General features: G+C 34.4%; 1 protein-coding gene across 1 annotated transcript in view; it reads right to left on the bottom strand.

The window, feature by feature from the left end:
• LOC130229905 (netrin receptor UNC5C-like) overlaps positions 1-19,469 on the bottom strand; it is a 279,294-nt gene that overhangs the window by 91,964 nt on the left and 167,861 nt on the right. Inside the window, exon 4 of the mRNA XM_056458925.1 lies at positions 9,879-9,982. Coding sequence (XP_056314900.1) covers positions 9,879-9,982 — 104 coding nt within the window. The remainder of the gene's footprint in view (positions 1-9,878; positions 9,983-19,469) is intronic.

Below are 19,469 nucleotides of genomic sequence, written 5' to 3'. Positions count from 1 at the left end.
GTTTAGTGTTGGGACAATTTAACTACTTATTATTTTACAAATTTAAGTGGATTGAACATAAATTAAGTTACCCAAACAAAATCTCAAAAATTGTGTCGTTTCAACTCATTTTAAATAAGCAATTTGAACAGGCAACAAAACTTTTTTTTGAGTGCATGGAGGCAGTGATGTTTATATTTGTGTAGAAAATATTAGTTTTTGTAACATTTTTATCCTTCAATTCTTTTCATTTGTAAAGATATTTGTGTTTTGCTGTACATCCTGTGTGTATTGAGCCAGTGGTCCTCAACCACCAGGTCGTGTACTGCTACCGGTCCTTGCATCAATTAGTAGTGAACAACCCACAAACTGCAACAATTGTAACAAACAAAAACTGTACTTTAACATATAAAGTGGCTTTTGCTACAGTAAACAGGTTTGTTGAGCCTACTCGGCTCATTCAGAACTCAAATGACTATGCCTGTTTATACAATACAGTGGAATACTGCGAGTTTAGCATACAACCCTACCATATTAATCAAACATTTTTAAGTGTATTACTATTAAATTATTACTTATAAATACATTAGGGTTATATATATATATATATATATATATATATATATATATATATATATATATATATATATATATATAAATTATATGTATATTATTTGTTTTATTTTAGGGATGACGAAAACCTATCCTTTTGGGGATATGAAGAAAACGGGTCACAAATAATCCAAAACTAAGTATTTTGTAAATGTAAAAGTGCAGAGTGTGTCCTGTGAGGGTTACCTTAGGGGAAGAGTAGGACAGATAGACAGGCTGTACAGTAGACATCATTACCTCTATGAGAAGACCCCATAAAACATGAAAACCCAACATGAGTGTGTGTAAGAGAGAAATTCATTCATTTTTTTTTCTCCTCTCTCATATGGAGCTGAGCCTCCTAAAATGAAAACCCTAAAATCGCCCCAGGCGCAATCTATTTCAGTTCTTCAAAATAGCAACGCGCCAACAATGCGCCTTAACACACCTTTTCAGACTAGCACACCCATGAGTCCACAAAGTGGCGCAAATGGATTTGCTATTTAAACAACGTGGCAGGAAAAGTGAAATTTGCAGTTGCGCTGGTCTGAAAATAGCAACAAGTAGCACCAAACACATCTTGCACCTTATTGTGCCAGGTGTATGATAGTTTGCCTGAGGTACTGGGTGTGGCTAACATACTTAACCACGCCCCTACAGCTGTCAGTTTTGACAACAAACAGAAATGGTGAGGAGGAAGAGTCTGTTATAATAACTCTCCTCAAACCCTTTTCCAGATCTTTGTGAATGAAATGCCTACTTTACTACATCCAATCAGCTCACAGTAGATAAAACAAGCCACGCCCACTGTTGTCATTTAATATTTTGTTTCTCTAGGAACTGCATCACAATACTACAACAAAAAATAAAAAGCAGTCGCAGCTTCCTGTTCATGCAAACATTAAGACCCAAGATGTGTGTGTGTGTAATAGAGAGAAAGACGGTGTGGGAGGTGGGTGGGGGGGGGGGGGGGGGGGGTAAAGGTGTAGGGGGATTAGGTATTCATCAAGTTTTGGGGACAATAATTGTAACCTTTTGGGGATATTTTTGCACCCCATGAAGAAAACAGCTCACAAATAATCTAAAACTAAGTATTTTGTAAATGTAAAAGTGCAGAGTGTGTCCTGAGAGGGTTACCTTAGGGGAAGAGTAGGACAGATAGACAGGCTGTACAGTAGACACATCATTACCTCTATGAGAAGACCCCATAAAACATGAAAACCCAACATGAGTGTGTGTAAGAGAGAAGTGTATGCAGTCATTTTCTTTTCGGCTTAGTCCCTTTATTCATAAGGGGTCGCCACAGCGGAATGAACCGCCAACTTATCCAGCATATGTTTCACACAGCCGCAACCCAGTATTGGAAAACATCCATACACACTCATTCACTACGGACAGTTTAGTTTACCCAATTCACCTATAGCGCATGTGTTTGGACTTTTGGGGGAAACCGGAGCACCCGGAGGAAACCCACGCCACACATAAATGAAACTGACCCAGCCGAGGCTCGAACCGGCGACCTTCTTACTGTGAGGTGAACGTGCTTCTCACTGCGCCACCGTGATGCCCCGAGAGCAATCTACGTGTCTATAAATGTGCTTATGTAAAGTGGAGGTCTGTGCTCTGTAACTGTGCTGTGTCCAGGTTAGCTTGTGTGTGTGTGTGTGTGTGTAGGGCTGATGGGAGCAGTGTGTTTTTAATGAGGGCTCCTGTTATATGGAGGAGTTGTGCTTCTCTAATGGCTGTTCAGAAAGCAGCAGAGGTCAGTCGCTCGTATTGTTCAGAAAAGGCAAATGATATTTACATGAGAATATATGTGCTGACGGGGTCTCCGTGTTCCAGCAGCTCCGGGAACATCCAGCGGGGCTCTGAGAAAAAAAAGAGTTTGGGTCTAGACGGAGTCAGTGAGCGGAACGGAGAGACACTGCAGCACTCGCTGGAATTTACAGGACGCTTCATGTCTCAACTTACACTGGCTGACTCTGTGTGTGTGTGTGTGTGTGTGTGTGTGTGTGTGTGTGTGTGTGTGTGTGTGTGTGTGTGTGTGTGTGCTTGTGTCTGTGTGAATGCATGTGTGTATAGGTGTGTGCGACTCTGTCTATAGTGCGTGTCTGTCTGTATACGTGTTTGTGCGTGCCTGTGTCTATGGTGTGTGTAGGTGTCTGTTTGTTTGTGTGTGTTTACCTGTCCATATGGTGTATGTACCTGTGTGTGGGTGTGTGTGTGCGCCTGTATCTATGGTGTGTGTAGGTGTCTGTCTGTATGTGTGTGTTTGCCTGTGTCTATGGTGAGTGTTTGTGTGTGCGTGCCTGTGTCTGAGGTGTGTGTTTGCTTTTGCGTTGTGTCTATGGTGTGTGTGTGTGTGTGTGTGTGTGTGTGTCTGTCAGTCCGTATGTGTGTGTTTGCCCGTGTCTGGTGTGTGTGTGTATGTGTGCTTGTGTACATGGTATGTGTGTCTCTCAGTCTGTATGTGAGTGTTTGCCTGGGTCTATGGTGTGTGTGTGTGTGTGTGTGTGAGTTTGAATGTGTATGTCCTCTGGGAGCCGCAGCTGTCGTTTACGGGTCTTCTGGGAAACCTCGAACTCTGGGTCAAAGTCAGGAGACAGAAACGACTCTGACGGCTCTTCACACACGCGTGATGGCAGACACACAAGACCATTTACAACACACACATACACACACACAGTGTGAAAATGTCCACCCTGTAAAATAACTGAAAAATGAAAAATCAGAGATGTGTGTATAGGAATGTCATGGAGGAATCATATACAAACTAAACACTTCTGGATACTTCATGACTGAGTCTTCTTTTCTAAATAACTGCTATTACAATTGAATTTTTCATACATATTAATGATAAACTTCATCGGCCACTTTATTAGGTACTCCTGTCCAACTGCACGTTAACGCTAATTTCTAATGAGCCAATCACATGGCAGCTACTCAATGCATTTAGGCATGTAGACATGGTCAAGACAATCTGCTGCAGTTCAAACCGAGCATCAGAATGGGGAAGAAAGGGGATTTAAGTGACATTAAATGTGGCATGATTATATATATATATATATATATATATATATATATATATATATATATATATATAAATTAATTGATTTACTGGCTGATTTTGCTGTATCTGATTTAATGCATTCTTCTCTGCTAAGTACTGCATCATATAAAAGGTGCAACATGCACTCAAATGATAGCCAAGCTTTTCTCAGAATTAACTTCACATTTCCAGTTATTCCAAGATATTTATTAGCGAGTCTGAAGGTCATTTTTCATGATTGTCTGAATGAGATCCTTAAGTTCACAGCAGTGCTTTCAGAGCAAACAGCCAGGAAGTTATTTATGTTACAAGATCACAAAGTGTCCACAGTTTTATCGGTTTCATTTAATTTCTGAGTAAAAGTTATTAGTTTCAATATAAATAGATTATTTAATTATATATATATATATATATATATATATTTTATTATATAAATTTTTAAAAAATATTTAATTAATCTATCACTAGGGCAGCATGGTGGCATAGTGGTTGGCACTGCCACCCAAAATGCGTTTTCATTAATTCATTCATTCATTCATTCATTTTCTTTTCGGCTTAGTCCCTTTATTAATCTAGGGTTGCCACAGCGGAATGAACCGCCAACTTATCCAACACGTTTTTACGTTTTAGCTTATTCAATTCACCAATAGCGCATGTGTTTGGACTGTGGGGTAACCTGAGCACCCGGAGGAAACCCACGCCAACATGGGGAGAACATGCAAACTCCACACAGAAATGCCAACTGACCCAGCCGGGGCTCGAATCAGCAACCTTCTTGCAGTGATTTGATCGTGCTACCCACTGCGTCACCGTGACGCCAAAATGTGTTTTATAGAATGCAATTATAGAACATAGTATCAATAACAGTATCATTAAGAACCGGTCATGATCGGTGATATCTGTATCGTCATCAATAACATCTCATCTTCACTATGGTGATCGCAGCATTCTCTATGTAAACAGGTTGTTATTGTTGTACTGGATGTTTTATATTGTCAAACTCTGCAAACTGCAAGAAGGCGAGTTTATTTATATAGGACATTTCATACACAGTGGCAATTCAAAGTGCTTTACATAAACAGGAATAAAAGAAACAAGTATAAAAGAAATAAAAACAAATAATAATAAAAAAGTAAAAAAAGGCATAAAAACAGATAACATGTGTTATAAAAGAATGAAAAAGAAGAGAAAAACATAATAGTGCGATCTGTCGGACGTAGCACAGTGCTCATTCAGTAAAGGCACAGCTAAACAGATGTGTTTTCAGTCTTGATTTGAATGTGCCTACTGTTGGAGCACATCTGATCATTTCTGGATCATGTAACTGGGAACCAGTGTAAAGACCTGAGGACAGGTGTGATGTGCTCTGATTTCCTGGTTCTGGTCAGAATTCTGGCCGCAGCGTTCTGGATGAGCTGTAACTGTCTGACTGTCTTTTTGGGAAGGCCATTGAGGAGGCTGTTACAGTAATCCACCCTGCTGCTGATAAAAGCATGAACAAGTTTCTCTAAGTCCTCACTAGTAACAAAGCATCTAACTCTTGCAATGTTTTTATGATAGTATGCTGATTTACTGACTGCTTTGACATGACTATTAAAACTCAGATTTGACTCCAGAGTCACACCAAGATTCTTGACCTTATTTTTTGTTGTTTGACCTTTAATGCCAGGGTACGCATTCACCTTGAGAACCTCACCTCTGATCCCAAATGCAAGAACACAAAGCATGTCAAAGAAGGCGGAGTTCTAGGACACACCCACTGCTTGCATAATGTTTTCATCCCGAACATAACAAAAGGATTGTAAATGTGTAGTTTAGTTTAAACTGTATTGTCCATTCTGCTTGGCACAGAAAGCAAATTTGTCTGTAACACTGGATTTAAGACAACAACTGCATACATACAACCATACAACAATCACAGAAAAGCAACAACTTAACCAAATAAGCCCCATATATATTACTGCAGATCGTTCTTGACAACCACCCCATTCACTTCAAACAGTGACCCGATTTAAGACAACTACTGCAATTGGGATAAATGACTTTTCATAAGCATTTCTTTGGGCTCCAGGAATTTTAAACCTGCCTCCTGATGGTACAATTTGAAAATCTGAGTGAAGAGGATGTGTATTATCTTTAAAAAAAAAAATGTAATTGTGTATTATCTTTTTAAAAACACAATTGCTGTTTTATCCATAAAGGAGTCAAATAAAGTCTGGAGCGAATGTTGTTTGTTGTTTGTTATTTTATTTGCCTGATTGATCATTTCCGATAATTTCTTCTTCTGTTTATGTGTTGTGATACCAATATTATATGTGAGAACACTCTCTATTAATGATCTATATGCCATGTTTAAAGTCTGTGTGCTAACATTACCAGTGCGAGCCAGGGCTTTTATCAAGCTGTGCCAATTGCCCCGGAAGTTGAGCAGTGAGGCTGAAATCATGTTGGGTTTCCACTGTCGGGCTAGTAGCTTGCAGCGTGTCACGTAAACCTTGCTCCCAGAACGTCCCCCGAATCAAACGTCAAACAACCCGCCCAGTTCAGCGGGAATCAGGCAGAAAAAGCATAACATTGCATCATCACGAAATGATTCAACGATTAGGACAACTGAAACTAACCAATGACACATTACTGTACAGTATTACATTATAGGTCTATCCACACAGGCCTGTGTGCTTTCATTCATTATATTTGTTTACTCACTGACCGACTGTTGGCATTGCACATCGAGTGGTCTCGCCACTAACAGAGGGACCCAGCGCACCACCCATAATATAAAACCAAGTTTTTCGGTAATAACTCTGTAAAAAATGTATTTAATAACATTCTCGTTTTGATAGACATCGAACATTAACCCCAAATGCTCCAGAGACACCTAAAACATATACATTTTTCCCTAGGCAATATGATAGGTAATTCCGCTTTATTTAAGAGAATAATTTAAGGATGTTGCATATGATTCGGTTCTCTCAAGGAAACCGTAAGTGTTTCAGGACATAAGAGCAAGTAAAATATAGCTTATATTGTTGCGCTTAGCAGCTATCCACTAATAAAGCTCTACATTTAAAATTTCATTTTTAAAATCTTACCACGTCATATAAAAACAAACACTTGTTTCAGGACATAGAACACATTTTTTACTTGCAGTTTTTCCCAATCCGTTTGTAAAGCGGCGCTGCGCAGGACTGGATGACAGAAAATAAGGTTGTTTCTGGTTTCACTCACCCAAAAAATGCTCTGTTAGCATGATTTGATTAATTTAATCGTATCCAAAGACTTTATAAATAATATTTCAAAACTCCTCTGGTGTTTATTGTTTTTAGAAAATATCTAAAATCTTTTTTTCACATGGGCCTTTGTAAAACGAAAGTTTAAAATGGCTCGAAATGGTTGATTTTTTTGTTCTAGCTTTTGTTTGTTTTATATTGGTTTATTAATTCATTGTGACTTTATTATATCCGATATTTGTAATTTTTTTCATTATTTCAATATAGCTTAGGCTATTTTATCTAGATATGGGCATCAGTTCTAATAATCAATAATGACCATTATAAAAGTGTAATGTACAATAAGCTTACACAATATAGGAAATAAAGGCAAGCAAATCAGTCAAATGTGCAGAATCAGTGAACACGGTTACGTTAATGAATATATCCCAACTCATCTTTGCACTCAGTCAGAACACGTTACCTGAGAACAAGTAATAGATTTAAAAGACCAAAGTCGGGGAATATGTCGTTAGATAGAGACAACAAGATGAATTAAATATCACGTTTAACAAAAATAGTGAGATTAGATCCAGCGGTAGATCGTTGATGAACAGTCTGACGTGCACAACTCTCATATGGGTGCTCATTGCATGCAAGAGTGTGTGTGTGTGGTCACGTGATGTGCGTTTCCAGTGGTGTAATGTGGATGGAGAGCTGTTCAGAAATTCTGGGTGAAACACCAGTGTGGACTCGGATTGTTTTCATTCTAAAACGCTGTTATAAAACTAAAACGTATAAGTGTAAATGGGGCCTGAGGCGCTGACTTGCCTTCTTATAAACAGCCTCTACATTATTATCAAAACTCATTTAATTGTCTATAATATTTAGTTTTTTTTTTATTCAAAGCATTTCTTCACAAATTGTGTGTCAAAAGAAGATCTGTCACCAAAAATCATTCTGCTAGTGGAAACACAGAAAGCTATGGCCAACTTAAGCTTCAAAATCACCACAGAGTAGATGAAAACATCAGCACACATGGGTTAAAGGGGAGGAGCTACTCGATGTCCCGCCCTCTCTACATGCTTCAGTTGAAATCACGTCAAACATCACATATAGGTCCTGTGAAGTGCTTTGAAATGTGCATTTCTTTAAGTGTGTACTGTTTGCTCCAAATGCAGTAAAAGCAGTGCAGCGTTATTGCGAGAGGATGTGTTAACCTGAATAACCCCTCAGACACTGACTCACGCTGCGCAGAAACACACACATCCTCACTCTGCTTATCTGCTTCATCGCTCAGCAGTGCTGCAGACGCTTCAGCTTTTACTCTCAAAACAAGCCACGCTGAAATATAGGATCTTACTTTAGAGATCGTCTTTTCGGCACTACTACAGTCTTTAGACAGTTGAAGTCGGATTATTAGTAGGCGACTGTCTCCAGAAACTTTTTTTGTTGTGCTGATTGAAAGTCTCTTCACATTATAATTCCAATAGTACTGATAAAAGTAAATGATCTAAATGTATTTATATGTATTTTTATATTCTGGGTAAGGCATAAAACTAAAAGTTGTTCATCCAATTCAAATTTGTTGGGCAGAAAATTCCCATCATTCTGATAAGTAGCTCAAACTGTCAGTGAACAAATGTAGATTTGTACAACTGCGTGCCTCTGTTCATTCAGAGTCAACATTTGCACGAGCACAAGCGCCGCGGTCACATGGACATGAGTGACAGCGGTAAAAACAAATGCTGAATCAAAACTTTAAATCACGGTGCAAAAATAATTCCTTTTCTACATTTCTGCAGTGGTTTACATGTGTCAAATTGTAAAAGTAGACTTTTCCAAAAATAAATAAATAAATAAACAAACAATATCCTACTTAATAATAATAATGACTACTTAATAATAATAATAATAATAATAATAATCATCAAAGTCGTTTTTTTTCCATTTCCTAACAAATAATAAATATTAAATTTCATATCTTAATAAATCGCCTCTATTTATTGATTTATATATGATATTAGAATACGTGTTAGCTTTTGTAAGTGTTTTTCTGTTTTAGAATAGCATGTGTAATGTTCTCAATAATATTTGTAAATATTCAATTAATATTGAAAGCGAGTACATGTTTTAACCAAAACTAATATTGGATTTTTACACAGTGTGCATGTAAAACAATATCATTTGCACAAAGAAATTACGGCGTTCTTCTCTAAAGTTGTTTTTACCACCCTGTTTAGAGCGTCATGTGGTTCAAACGATGAATCTGCGACAGAGAAACTACGGGTTTTGGGAAACACTTGTCACTACGTCGTTCTTTTCTCAAACGATGCATCGTACTATGATAGTTCAGCCGCGAGTTACGTTGTTGATTGGAGAACGCACCCATGAATATTCGGTCTGAAATAGCATGTACGTATGGCTTAGTGATAAGTGTAATTTCTGCACGCCACTGACCAACCACTAAGCATACAGTAGTGGCTTTAGGACAAAGCGCGTGAGAGAGTTAGACCAGCGATCCTTGCATGCATGAAATATTGCACATTGCGCGTTCATGATATGTGTGGCTTTGGATGGCAAGGGAGGGATTGTATTTGAAAGATATTATGTTAACCGGTTAGCATTTAGGCAGATGACCTACTGCACCTTTAAGCCTTTAAATGTCACTCTATTCTGAATACTAGTATCTTGAAAAATAGTCAAATATGATTTACTGTCATCAAGGCAAAGTTAAAAGAAATCAGTTATTAGAAATGAGTTATTAAAACTATTACGTGTAGAAATGTGTTGAAAAAAATGGGTGAAAAATATACAGGACGGCTAATAATTCTGACTTCAACTGAACATCAATAGACATACCAATTACATCTCATTTTAAATGTTACTTGACAATCATTATATGTAAGGAGTTTGACATCCTATAGGCAAAGCTGATGTTTTGAGTACATTATTGGCACATGTGAGGCATCTATGTCTGTGTGTGTGTGTGTGTGTGTGTGTGTGTGTGTGTGTGCGTGTGTTAGAAAGTGCATACTGTATGTGTGTACCTCAGCAGGTGGTATGCCCTCGGGTGGGCGGCACTGCAGCAGCACTTCCTGTTCGAGTGACACTTCCTTCCCCAAGGGTTCCTGCTCAAACGTTTTCCTCAAGACTGTGGAGAATCAGGACAGAGAGAAGCGGCTCATTTACTCACATTCATTAGTCATACAGAAATACTGCAGGATATGCCAGCACAGGGTTTTTTTACCTGCAACTTAAGTTTCAAAAAAGTTGGAAAATAAATAAATAAATAATAATAATAATAATAATAATAATAATAATAATAATAATAATAATAATAATAATAATAAATTGATCAATTAATAAAATAAACCAACTCTAAAAGTTTAATATTTAATACAGAACATTCATTCGTTCTCCTTCAGCTTAGTCTCTATTTCAGGTGTCACCACAGCCGAATGAAACTATTCAAGCCTGTTTTATGCATCGAATGCCCTTCCAGCCGTGACCCAGTACTGGGAAACGCCCATACACTCTCATTCACACTCAAACACTACGGCCAATTTAACTTACTTGATTCACCTACAGTGCATGTCTTTGGACTGCGGGGAAAACGAGAGCACCTGGAGGAAACCCACGCCAACATGGGGAGAACATGCAAACTCCACACAGAAACGCCAACTGACCCAGTCGGGACTCGAACCAGTAACTTTCTTGCTGTGAGGAGACCGTGCTAACCACTGAGCCACCGTGTCGCCCAATACAGTAAATTATAAAAATATACAAAACAGTATGTTCATAAAATATTTCTATAATTACTTTTAAAATGTATACATACTAAGGGCGCACTTGCAGGTGCCTTGAACTGGGCCAAAGCACGCTTGTCCCCCCTCCAGTCTCCCCCAACGACCCGCACTCACATTACATTCGGGTCTGAGCACGCTTAAGTCATCGATGATGAGCTGTTCAGTAAGAAGCGCTCTCGCTCATCACAGTGGAGATTTCTTTAGTTATATCACTTTAGTCGTTTGGAATGCAGTGACACACAGTCAAACATTTCGCTGAACAGGTCAGCCACTTTTGACGCTCATAAATAATCATAAAAGTCCTCATGCTGCAGGTATTAGGAGGTTTGCTGAAGGTGCAGCTGTCGTGTAGTGAGGGGTTTGCGTCTTTAATAATCTACGACAGTTAGCGTTCATTAAACAGTAAGAATGATTAATAGATCCATATGAAACAGTCCTGTAAAAGTCACGTCTCGTCTTCAGTTTCAGGCTCAGGCGCACTTTGCACTCACACTATAAGCGTACCGCGCCAAAGCCCAAGTGAACCACACTCAGGCACACCTCTTCCAACCTGGCCAGGGCCGGCCAACTGAACCACTCTTCACAAACGATCCGGGAAACGGGCCTGGACACGGTTCAGATAGCATAGTGTGAGTGCTCCCTAATTCCAGGATTGATTACCCTTAGCCATCTTGTTAAAATCATCCTTCACAAATGGTCTTTGTTAAATGATAAAAAAGGTAATAAAATTGCTAAAAATATGCAGTTAAAAACTTTAATATTCATTAATATAACATTAATATTCACATAATATGTGTGTGTACAGTTTGTATTTATATAAATACACGCATGTATATATGTATATGATGTGACACGGTGTTGCCTTACAGCAAGAAGGTCGCTGATTCGAGTCTGGGCTGGCTCAATTGGCATTTCTGTGTGGAGTTTGCATGTTCTCCCTGTACTGGCGTGGGTTCCCCCCACAGTCCAAACACATGCACTATACACTCAAAAAATCTATATATTTGCTTGTTCAAACTACTTATTTAAAATAAGCTGAATCAACACAATTCTTGAGATTTCATTGGGACAACTTAATTTTTTTATGTTCAATCCACATAAATTTGCTAAAAGTGTTAAGTTAATAATCGATTTGTGTTGGGACAACATGAATGAATTGTGTGGAACCCTGCATTTTACAGTGTAGGTGAACTGAATAAACTAATTTGGCCGCAGTTTATGGGTGTGAATGAGTGTGTGTAGATGTTTCCCAGTTCTGGGTTGCAGCTTGAAGGCAATCCGCTGTGTGAAACATATGCTGGATAAGTTGGCGGTTCATTCCACTGTGACAACCCCTGATGAATAAAGGGACTAAGCTGAAGGAAAATGAATAAATATATATGTATATGATACAAATTATATATAAATTTAAATATTTATACAAAAAAAAGTTGAGTATAGTTTGATTTATGTATGTGTTTATATTACATATAAGGGTCAGACAGAATCTGCAGACATGCTATTTTGGAAAGAGAATTTTAGAATTGGGATTTTAGAAGTATCATAACTACAAACTTAATACTTAATATAAAAATAATACATTTTTAACTTTTATTTGATGTTTACATTGCAAATTTAATTAGATCCTTTTATTAGGTAAACAAAGCAATACTCTCTTATAATAGATCTACTTAACGACAGAACATATGATTTTACAAACTGTATTGTAAATACATCAAATGGACATTTTCATATTATTATGATTATTATTATGATTATTATTATTATTATTATTATTATTATTATTATTATTATTATTATTATTATTATATCACAATGATATTAGTGAAATAAATTTAAAAACTGAATAAATATAAATTTAAACACATTTACACAAGTAAATACATAGACTTAATGATGGGCTAAAAATCTGAGGAAACTTTGACTGAGATTAGTCACGAATAATCTTTGCCAAGCACTAAAATATATTCGTTTTTTTCTAAAATGTATTTATTTTCAGACTTAAATGGCCAAGACATGCATAATTATAGGCATAAGCACTATAACATATTTTATAAAATATATAATAATTTTTACATATATATTTACTTTAAAATTATACATATATATAATTACTACAAAAAAAAAAAAACAATAACGCGACAAGCAATTAAACAAAAATATATTTATCATTTTATTTTAATTTTGAACATTCATTTCTTCTTTGGCTTAGTCCCTTTATTCATCAGGGGTCGTCACAGTGGAATGAACCACCAACTTATCCAGCGGATGCCCTTCTAGCCACAACCCAGTACTGGGAAACATTCCTACATTCTCATTCACACTCAAACACTACAGCCAATTTAGTTTATTCAATTCACCTATATCGCATGTCTTTGGACTAGTGTGGGAAACCGGAGCACCCGGAGGAAACCCACGCCAACACGGGGAGAACATGCAAACTCCACACACAAATGCCAACTGACCCAGCCAGGACTCAAACCAACAACCTTCTTGCTGTGAGGAAATAGTTCTAACCATTGAGCCAAAGTGTCGCCCTAATTTTGAACAACATAATTAAAAATCATTTAGTTTCACTGAGGCTTGCTACATTCTACATTTCCTTTAAATAAACGTTTGTTACATAATGCAAAGACATGAATGTGTGCAAATGTCCAACATGCACCAGTGACAAAAACCCTGCTTCACATAATAAGATCATGTCATTATGGTGTGTGTGTGTGTGTGGTTGACAGCGTGTTGTTATTCTTCATGAAGGTGAAGAGTAGCGCTCACAGAATGCGTGTTAGATGCTGCCATCTGCCATATTCTCAGGTCAAAGCAAACATTTGAGCTCCTCGTTCTCTTGATTATCTCTAATGTCCTCATGCGGGTGTGAAGATCTGTTTTCTCTGTGGGCTTGCGTGAGTGTGTCGGGGTGTTTAACACTGGCCAGACTCATCCAGTCTCCTTCACACTCCTCTAACAACTCATGTGTGAATGTGTCAAGTGTAGTCATGTGTGTATTTGTGTGTGCGTGGAGTCAATCTGTGAATATTTCTCTGTTGATTTGAGAGGTTTGTAATGAATGTAAGATTATTTTATATCTGCTTACTAACTCTGGATGACACAGATATAGAATATTAATGATATACATACAGTTGAAGTCAAAATTATTAGCTCTCCTCTGTGTGTGTGTGTGTGTGTGTGTGTGTGTGTGTGTGTGTGTGTGTGTGTGTGTGTGTGTGTGTGTGTGTGTGTGTATATATATACACACATTTATATACTCTGTATTCTGTAGCCAATAAAATAAAATAAACTTTAAAAAAAGAATAATAAAAAATAAAAAAACAAAATAAAAAATTAATTAAAATAAATAAAATGAAAAAAACTCAAATAAAATTTAACAAAAAAATTACAATATAAATTTAATGAAAATAAATTAAATACAATAAAATAAAATTAAATAAAATATAAATTAAATTAAATAAAAAACAAAATAGAATAAATAAAAAATAATAAAATAAAATAAAAAAATTTAAATAAATTAAAAATGAAATAAAAACTAAAATAAAATACAACAAATTAAAAATTAATTAAATACAATATAAATGTAATAAAAATTAATTAATTAATTAAATACAATAAAATACAATAAAAACAAAATAAAATAAAAGATAAATTAAATTAAATAAAAAACTAAATAGAATAAATAAAAAATAAAATACAATAAAAACAAATAAAATTAAATAATAATAAATAGAATAAATAAATAAAAATTTTAATAATAAATAATAAAAAACAAAATACTATAAAAAATTATTAAAATAAAAAAAATTAATAAAAAATTAATAAATGAATAAATAAAATAATAAATTTAAAATAAAATAAAATAAAAAACTAAATTATAAATTTTTTATTTAAAATAAAATTAAATAATTACATAAATAAAATAAAAAAAATTATTAAATAAAAAATAATTAAAATACAATAAAAATAAAATTAATAAATAAAAAAATAAATAAATAAAATAGAATAAATAATAAAATAAAATACAACAAAAAATATGAATAAATTAAATTAAATACAATATAAATTTTATTTAAAAAAATAAATAATTAAAATTAAATAAAATATAATAAAAAATGATTAAATTAATTTAAAAATAGAATAAATACTAAATTAAAATGCAATAAAAATAAAATAAATTAAATATTTTTTATTAAATTAATTAAATACTAAATAAATAAATAAAATTTTAAATTAAATAAAAAAATTTATTAAATAAAATACAATAAAAAAATTAATTAAATTAAAAATAAAATAGAATAAATAATAAAATAAAATATATATTTTTTTAATTAATTAAAATTAAAATTAAACAAATTTTAAAATTAAATAAAATACAATAAAAAATTTAATAAAATATAAAATAAAAAGATAGAATAAATAAACAAAAAAAAAATAATAAATAATTAAATACTATAAAAATTTAAATAAAATAAAAAATGAAATAAAAAATAAATATAAAATAAAATAACACAAGTAGAATAAAATAAAAATCAAATGAAATAAAATAAAATAAAAAATGTATTAATTACTACAAAATAAACTACTAGGTGGCTGGTAATATTGTACTTCATTTAAAAATATATAATTAAATTAAATTAGAAACTGCTTTAATTCCAACCTAAATAAATAATAAGACTTTATCGAGATTACTAAAAATTACAGCAAATACTGTGAAAATGTCAAACAGTACCCTGTTAAATACCATCTGGAAAAAAATAACACAAATTATACAGAAGCTAATAATTTAGCTTTCAATTGTTTGATTCCATATCAGTATTTCATTTTGGATTACATGAAAACAAAATATTGCCAATAAATGTTTTATTTTAAAAAGTGTACTATGTACAATTCAAATTGTCACATAAAGAGTCACACACATTATAATATGCAGTGAAATGCTTACACAACCACCCCTGACCTTAAAATAAAATTTAATAATGGAGAAATAGAAGTTATGCAATAGAAAATAAAAGCAAATATACTCTATTTAAAGACTTTCGATATCGAGTACTTTTGATTTTAGAGATTCTAAATATTATTTTAGAAAAAATGTGTCTCTGGTTTACAAAAAAAAAAGATTCTGAACAATTCATGTGTGATTAAATGATTCAAAATTATGATTTAATAATTTGCTTGAACAAATACTCGTTATATTCATTTATTTGTGCATTCTGTTAACTCTATTGTTTTTATTTTTAATGTACACAAAACAAAACTAAATACATTTAAGGTGGCTAGCAATATTGTCCTTCATTAAACAAATATAAATTAAATCAGTTTATTTTAGGATTCAAAATCTGATCCAATCATTTGTTCTCATCAACACTAATGCATTTGGCATCGCACACGTATACAAAAAAGTTTTAGAAGAAAAAAAAACTAATAAAGTAAATAATGTCATTTATTCCTGTGTATATGACACATGCAATGCAAATAATCAACAATGTCACTGATTTCACAAAGACTTAACTCTACTTTTTAATACAAAAACATTCATTTTTCTGATTAATGCACTTTATTAGAACAGCTAATGAACCTGTCAGTGAAATACTGACTCCTCTGAGCAGCTTCAAAATGCGGAGATGAAGAAATATGCTTTTAAGCCATTTGAGCCCCAAAAACCTTCAGTCTTCCTGTGATTTCTTCATTCAGCTGGACATAAAACACACATCAGGAAAACACCTTCAGCCAGCCTGTCCAGCAGCTTTACTGCTCCACACACACACACACACACTGCTGTCTGTTTCCCTTCACATTACTGATGGAGCTAATAGACAGATAAATCACGTCTCTCTCTGTATAAGCGTGTGTGTGTGGTAATACATTCAACTCAGGATTTTAGTGCTCTACATTGCTACAGCAACAAATCTTAAGCAGCAATAATATCCTTAACACACACACACAGACAGAGAGAGAGACGTCTGTATAACAGCACTCTATTTCATTCATAATTATAATGTCTGGAGTTCAAGCTGACCACAGTCCCACAACTAATCATATATAACATCCGGCACCACACACAGCAGTCACTAAAATAACAATAAATGGGACGAGTAGCATTCAGCACTAAACAATCATCAACCTACTGATACATAAGACATATAGTATTTAAAGTCTGCCATTATGCAGTTTATTCATTCATTCAATCAATTTATTTTCAGATTAGTCCCTTTATTCATCAGGGGTTGCCATAGCAGCAACTTATCCAGCATATGGTTTATGCAGCGGATGCCCTTCCAGCTACAACCCATCACCGGGAAACATCCATACACACTTATTCACACACATACACTGCTGACAATTTAGCTTTTCCAATTGACCTATAGCGCTTGTGTTTGGACTGTGGAGGAAACCAGAGCGCTCGGAGGAAACATGCAAACTCCACACAGAAACGCCAACTGACCCAGCCAAGGATCGAACCAGCAACCTTCTTGCTGTGAGGCAACATCGCTACCCACTGTGACACCGTGACGCCCCATTATGCAGTTTAATAGGTTTATTTTGTTACATTTATTTAATAATACACAGTAGGAGTGTAACAATATTTATTGATGGGACGATGTACGGCGAGGCTTCGAAGCATGTATCAAAAAAAACGATACATCTCGCAGTGAACCGGTGTACCGGAGTTTGACTATTAAAATACAACAGTGTTTAGAGTGATTTAAATAGTGGTTATGTTGTTTTGAAGTTATACTAACATGCTATCTCAGACCGAATATTCAAAGGAGCTTGGTAAACAATATAGAGACCGCTAAATGAATGAAAATGCTTATATAAAACCAACATTACCGCTATCATCATTAACTTTATAGTTACTGAGCTTGGTAGTGATGGCTGTTTTACGAATGAGTGGTTTTGTTGCATGTATCAAATTGGTAAGGCCACTTGATTTCAGTAAACAAGGCTGTGTTACATCATTACTGCTTGGAAACAAAAAAAAAAGAAAAGAAAAAGCCAATTCTAATGGAGTTTTTGTTGCATTTACATGATTTTAACCACCAGCTGTCCTTATCACATGGCGTTTAGAACATTGAGGTAAAGTTTTTATTCACTATATTCACAATTCATTCAGTGACAACTGGTGACACGGTCCCTATATTGTTTACCAAGCTACTTTGAGTATTCGGTTAGAAATAAAATGCAAGTGCGACTTCAGAAAACTTTAGCACTATTAAATTGACTGTGAACAATGTTGATCTGGCCCAGTCTGTTGTGATTGGTCTACTGATCTTTGAAATTAAGGTAAAGTTGGTTTTATATTCGCACATTCGTTCATTTTAACAGTTAATTTGAATATTCTGTCTGAAATCACATGTAATTATGACTTCAAAACAACATTAGCACTATTACATTGACTGTGAACAATGTTGATCTGGCCCAGTCTGTTGTGATTGGTCTACTGATCTTTAAAATTAAGGTAAAGTTGGTTTAATATTCGCACATTCGTTCATTTTTAACAGTCCCTATATTGTTTACCAAGTTAATTTGAATATTCTGTCTGAAATCACATGTAATTATGACTTCAAAACAACATTAGCACTATTAAATTGACTGTGAACAATGTTGATCTGGCCTAGTCTGTTGTGATTGGTCTACTGATCTTTGAAATTAAGGTAAAGTTGGTTTTATATTCGCACATTCGTTCATTTTAACAGTTGATTTGAATATTCTGTCTGAAATCACATGTAATTATGACTTCAAAACAACATTAGCACTATTAAATTGACTGTGAACAATGTTGTACTTTAATAGTCACTGGCTGCTAATATGATTTCCCTATTTAGAATTAGCAAATAATACTTTTCTGAAATTATATTATTAAGGAGAAAGTCAGAATGTGTGGATATAAATCCAATTTTACCCCAATTGCTACTTTGAATATTCAGTCAGAAATGGCAGGAAAGTATGACTTCAAAACAACATTAGCACTATTTAATTGACTGTGAACAATGTTGTACTTTGATAGTATTCAGCTGCTAATATAATTTGCCTGTTTAGAATTCTTTTCTGAAAATATAATAAGGAGAAGGACAGAATGTGTGAATATTAAAGCTAACTTTACCTCAGTGTGGCACGGTTCCTATATTGTTTACCAAGCTACTTTGAGTATTCGGTTAGAAATAAAATGCAAGTGCGACTTCAGAAAACTTTAGCACTATTAAATTGACTGTGAACAATGTTGATCTGGCCCAGTCTGTTGTGATTGGTCTACTGATCTTTGAAATTAATGTAAAGTTGGTTTAATATTCGCACATTCGTTCATTTTAACAGTTAATTTGAATATTCTGTCTGAAATCACACGTTATTATGACTTCAAAACAACATTAGCACTATTAAATTGACTGTGAACAATGTTGTACTTTAATAGTCACTGGCTGCTAATATGATTTCCCTATTTAGAATTAGCAAATAATACTTTTCTGAAATTATATTATTTAGGAGAAAGTCAGAATGTGTGGATATAAATCCAACTTTACCCCAATTGCTACTTTGAATATTCAGTCAGAAATGGCATGAAAGTATGACTTCAAAACAACATTAGCACTATTTAATTAACTGTGAACAATGTTGTACTTTGATAGTATTCAGCTGCTAATATCATTAGCCTGTTTAGAATTATTTTCTGAAAATATAATAAGGAGAAGGACAGAGCGTGTGAATATAAAGCTAACTTTACCTCAGTTTTCAACACTTTTAATGGGAAAAATTAAGCTTTTCAATGCTTTGAAACAATGAAACCAAGGGAGTTTAAGTGAATCGTTTTTTAAAAGGCATTGG

Source organism: Danio aesculapii, chromosome 5 (genome assembly GCF_903798145.1).
Source record: "Danio aesculapii chromosome 5, fDanAes4.1, whole genome shotgun sequence".
Classification (NCBI taxonomy): Eukaryota; Metazoa; Chordata; class Actinopteri; order Cypriniformes; family Danionidae; genus Danio; species Danio aesculapii.
Note: the sequence above shows the minus strand (reverse complement) of the source record. Positions and strands in the feature narration are given on the sequence as shown.